This window comes from Vigna angularis, chromosome 1 (genome assembly GCF_016808095.1).
Source record: "Vigna angularis cultivar LongXiaoDou No.4 chromosome 1, ASM1680809v1, whole genome shotgun sequence".
Lineage (NCBI taxonomy): Eukaryota > Viridiplantae > Streptophyta > Magnoliopsida > Fabales > Fabaceae > Vigna > Vigna angularis.
Window position 1 is genome coordinate 12,877,731 of NC_068970.1, and position 5,018 is coordinate 12,882,748.

At 35.6% G+C, this 5,018-nt stretch overlaps 1 protein-coding gene across 1 annotated transcript; it reads right to left on the minus strand.

Annotated features, from left to right (window-relative positions):
- Nucleotides 1-1,288: 1,288 nt before the first annotated feature.
- LOC108332599 (probable inactive poly [ADP-ribose] polymerase SRO5) lies at nt 1,289-4,327 on the minus strand. The gene is made up of 5 exons (XM_017567922.2): nt 3,577-4,327; nt 3,206-3,444; nt 2,974-3,107; nt 2,460-2,555; nt 1,289-1,753 (listed from the first exon to the last, which is right to left on the minus strand). The coding sequence occupies exons 1-5, from the start codon at nt 4,005-4,007 to the stop codon at nt 1,673-1,675; spliced, it is 981 nt and encodes a 326-aa protein (XP_017423411.1). The 5' UTR covers nt 4,008-4,327; the 3' UTR covers nt 1,289-1,672.
- Nucleotides 4,328-5,018: the final 691 nt, after the last annotated feature.

Sequence of the window (5,018 nt, forward strand, 5' to 3'; positions counted from 1 at the left end):
ACAACAGTTTTTTATTAGTCCTAACAATCTCAAAACTAAGAAAATAAATTTTAATATTAAAATTTAAACCAACATTTTTAGTATAATATATATATATATATATATATATATATATATATTAAAAATATAAAGATATGTAAATGACCATTTTGTATTTTCATTTCATTCTTGTTTTATGTGAGCTAAGTTGAACTACTTTTTGTACTTTTACATCACTCAGTTTTATTTGATTGGTACTTTGCTTTCTTATTATTTATCAAATCATAAAGAAATGAAACTATTCACCAAAAAATATTTATGAAACTTAATAATTAACTTCAAAAAGTTACGTTAAATGTTATATAAATTAATATTTAACATATGATTAATCTTATAAATCCTAAAATTTTATTTGTACAACATTCTCAAGCCAAATTATGAAATTAAGTTACAAATTTCTAAATATAATTCTGAAATTATTTTTCAGAAAGAATACTTTCGTAAAAAAGAGCGAGATAAAAAAAACAGTGCCAATAAAATTACCCTTCAGCCGTGCGTGTTTGGCCGAAAAGCTGTCACGTGCCTCCCCTGAGATTCCAATTCAATCAATTTATAGAAAAAACGTCCAAAATTGAAACTATTATTTAGTCAGGCAAATAAAAACAAAAAAATGGAGAGTTCTACATTATTCTTCGATTCAGATTTCGGTTCCAACTTTGATTTTGGTGCTTTCGAATATTTGGTCAAACCCACAACAAAAGTCCATTACCATTAGCTAAGGACTTTACATTACAATCTTACTATTATTTGTTTTTTCCTTCTTGTCCAAGTAACTAAGCCACGCATTTTGACTTTTCAAGAATGCCTTTCGGAAGTCCTCTAAACATCAGTACACCCCTTTTGATTCCTTTCTCAATCCTCTACCAAGTACCAAAGATTCCATAAATTTTCATGCAACTTGCCATGCACACGACCACCCATATGGGAGTGGAGAACGAAGAAAAACTAAATTTATAAATATAATAACTCTAGTGAGGATAGGATAAAATGACGATCTTGACAAGATGAACTGACTTACTATACTAAAACAAATATATTTCATCAGTTCAATTTTTTACCCGAACATAATCCAATCCATCCTTTTACTCCATTAACATCCCAGGGAAGCACAATTCTAATCAAAGACTTTTTATCTTGTACATGCAGTCAAAGACTTTTGAATTTGAGTTGGCTAATTCAAGTATACAAGGTCATTAAATTCTAAACCATGGAAACAGATGCGCGACGCGAAACAATTTGGATGTACGCATTAAACCCAAAATGAACAATCTCTTGATTTGATTTTCAGAGTTTATCAAACTACAAAGAACTCCGGTGTCCGTAGCCAATGAGCATAGATAAAGGAACACTTGAAGTCGACAAATTGCAGCCACCATGGTAAAGGTATATTTATTTCAACCCGTAACTGTAACTAGCTAGAAAGAAAAAGAATCACCTATATCCCATAATATGAGCATATCATCCTAGAAGCAAATTAAAAGGTCTAAAAAAATTATGCTCTACTTCTTACTCCGTAGTTTCACTTGCCCACCTCAATGTAAGTTTGGTTAGTATTACGAGCATTGTGTTTCTTCAAGTATTCTTCTATTCACTTCGTGTAATAGCTAATAGAACTCATGAACAATCATGGCGTTCATGCTACTGGCTGTCCCCTTGCTCTTCTTTCCCCTTGCCCTTGTTTACCCTTGTTTGCTTTAAAGCTTGCAGGTGTTTTCTGAAAAAAAACATATTCAGCAAGGTAGGTTAGCAACCTATTCATGACCAAAATAAGATAAGACACGAAAACTATCTAGTTCATACTGTAAAAAGGCTTTATATAAATTACGCAATTTCGAAGCCAAGTTAGATTTTATCACTGTAAATGATATCTTACTCTCGCACTTCAATAGCCTGAAATACGGGCTAGCTCTTGTTCTTAACAATAACAATACAGACAATATTTCATACACATAATTAAACGAAGACAACAGAATCAACGGGACCAATTTTTGAATCAGTTTTATCTTTCTTTCCAAAGGAGGGTGTTTTAAGTATATAATTTCAATCATACATTCAAGCAATTCATCATTTAACAATAATGTTAGACAACTTTGTCGGTCCAGCCATTTGACACCTTAATTGAAGAAAATTTTAGTCATTCATGATGATCTCTTTCTACAGCTTACTTACAGTTGGTTTATAATAGTTCAAAGATAATTTTGTATGAACCAAGTGAATACTTTACAATTTCAAAGCGTTCAGAAAACATAATGCGAGATGTCGTCTTGGTGTAATTAGCACAATGAGTATTACTAACTTCATTCACAACAAGACCATTATGTTCAATGGTTTTAACCTCCTAGACAAATAAATCTGCCACGACAAACATTCTTTAAACTTAGGAAGATCATATCATCACAAAGAGGATAGGACAGATGTACCTTGGCTCTGAAAGATCTGATGATGGAAACTAGCAATTTGTCACTTGCTATATTTCTCACTCTCTGTATCATCTCATGCCGAGAAATCTTCAATTCCTGCAAAGCAAAAAAAAAAAATCACTCAATATCATATGTATCGATTACACAAAATAGAGTGCAAGGGCTAACTCTGGAATATAGCAAGATGTTTTTTTATTTATTTTTGAAGAATATTTTACCCAAATAAACCCAGAAAAATATCTTTAAAAGGTAAAATGGATTTTTAAGGCTACATCAAGATAGCATTGCTATGGCGCGCCAAAAGCCACTAGTTTTGATGGCGATTGCAACATTGTGGCTTGAATTGAAAAGTGCTGCTATTAGAATCCTAAAACGATCGATGGTCACTTCACTCAACTATCCTATCCTGCTATACGGTTGCTACAGTGTGCTGTTGGCTAATATGCTAAATTTATAACCATTTCAGCTAAGAAAAAACTAGTTAGTCATGGTCTCAAACTCTAAAAGCACTTACTGTATAATCTTTGCGTATCTTGACAATGATGGCAACTTGATCCGCATGCAAAATCTTCGAAAGCACCGAAATCAAAGCTGGGAACGGCATCCATGGCGAAGAGGGCCTCAAAGGTCCCCCAATATTCACATTCCCTACAAAATCAAGCACACGAAGAGTCCCAGAACACATCAGGAATCAGTCACAAAACTGACAAAGGCAAGCATCACGATAAGAACTCCCAAAGACAAACCTTTCAAGGAAGGAAGCGTGAAACTCAAAACATATTCGGGCAAAACATGAGTGTTGATCCGGTTAGACCAAATAACATACTCCTTGGGAGCCGAAAGATCGTCCACCCCAGAATCGTACTCTTCAGAACTCGAACGGCGTTGATTGGAGCCACGTGGTACCACCTCCGTCTTCCCCAATATAACGCTACACAACAACAAGTACCTCACGCCGTCACTGTCTACACCGGAGCTCTTGACACTGCATTCCGCACACGGAAAAACATAGCAAAATTCAGAAAACTTTCATATCGACAAACCAATATTGGAAAACACACAACAATGAAATTAAATGAAAAAAAATATATTAATGGAACAGTGAAATCACGCGTGCCTTTGGAGTGGGCAATCCAGAGGAGAGAGACGAAGGCCGTTACAGTGCGCGTGGCCGAAACCATGTTGGGCAATATCAGCTATCTCTTCCTTACCGGACGCACCGTACCAAGCGAACCTCACGTTAGCACGACCCTCGTGCAATTCCGCCACCGCACGAGCAAAAATCTGAAAGCACTGAGCACGCGCACGCGCCATGACGGAGGAATGCGCGTTCTTGGCAATCGACAACACCTCGGGCATCAACCCGTTAAGGACCAAGCTCCGGACGAATCTAGTCCGGACACGAAGGCCGTCTTGGGGCGCCGGCACAAAGGCTCCGGAAAACGTCCCCTCGTCGCCGGAAACCCCGCTCTCGCAATCGGAAACCACTGATTCGTCATCCGAAACATAAGTAGGCGTGTCCGATGAATGATGAATGGGTCTGTCCATAATAATGCAGAGAGAAGAGAGGGGGAATTGAAATTGGGAATAGGAGAGGAAGTGCGAGGAAAGAATGGAAGAATTTGGGGAAATTAAAAGAGTTGGTGGGAGAATCTGTAGGTCATGTTTATAGATATACAGAAAACTTGGCGTTGAAGAAAAGAGGAACACGAGGATTGTGTGTAAGAGGTTTTGTTAGAGTAACGGTAACCGGCAGAGGAAGAAAAGAGAGGTTAGGGTGAAGGCGGTGGAAGAACATGGCTAATACCATATCAAATTTTTTAACAACCGACCTTCGCATTCATCATCTAAACCCCTCTTTCATTTTTATTTCGCTTTCTTTACCTATACCTACATCCTTGGGCGTTAAGGCACTGGTCAAACTTTGCATACATTTATATTTATTTATTAATTCATTATATAATATGTCAAACCTATTATTTTATTTCCATGCAGCTTTCCCCTTTTAAAAACTTTTCATTTACCTTAGCATCATTACATTTTTTTATGTTTCTTAATCATCAATTCAAGTTTCGTAAAAGAAATATTAATTTTGATAGTTTTTTTTTCAATCCTTGGCAATACTTGTTATTTTCAAGCCATTTTATTTTAATTGGGTATCGCTTTCATGATGTATAAAGTAGATAGTTGCAAAGGTTTAATTTCTTAAGAGCGATTGGATAAAGAGAATGCTTAGTATCAAAATACTAGAAACATACGCTAGTTCTAAGGCAACGTGATGTGAATGACTTTTAAATTTAAAAGACTTGGTAAGGAAGAGAAGAAGGAAATCTTGCAAAAGAGAAACACACTGCATTCACTCTGTTTGAAATAATAATGGAATGATGAAAAATAAAATCGGATTGTAGAAATGTTGCAACCACAGAAAATACCACATTTTAATTTTATTATAGCTACTATTCAACCAAATCATTCTCTTTCTTGTCTTTGATATTTTTAGACTTTGATGTATTGTTGGGCTGGATATTTTGGTTGACGTTTTTAAAATTCTGTTTAAGG

What these genes read in the sequence shown, in the direction of transcription:
- LOC108332599 (XM_017567922.2), bottom strand. Translation starts at nt 4,007, where the DNA reads ATGGACAGACCCATTCATCATTCATCGGACACGCCTACTTATGTTTCG. An exon ending in AGATACGCAAAGATTATACA is followed by an intron (nt 2,556 to 2,973) that starts GTAAGTGCTTTT and finishes TTTGCTTTGCAG; the next exon opens with GAATTGAAGATTTCTCGGCA. An exon ending in TCAGATCTTTCAGAGCCAAG is followed by an intron (nt 1,754 to 2,459) that starts GTACATCTGTCC and finishes GTTTTTTTTCAG; the next exon opens with AAAACACCTGCAAGCTTTAA.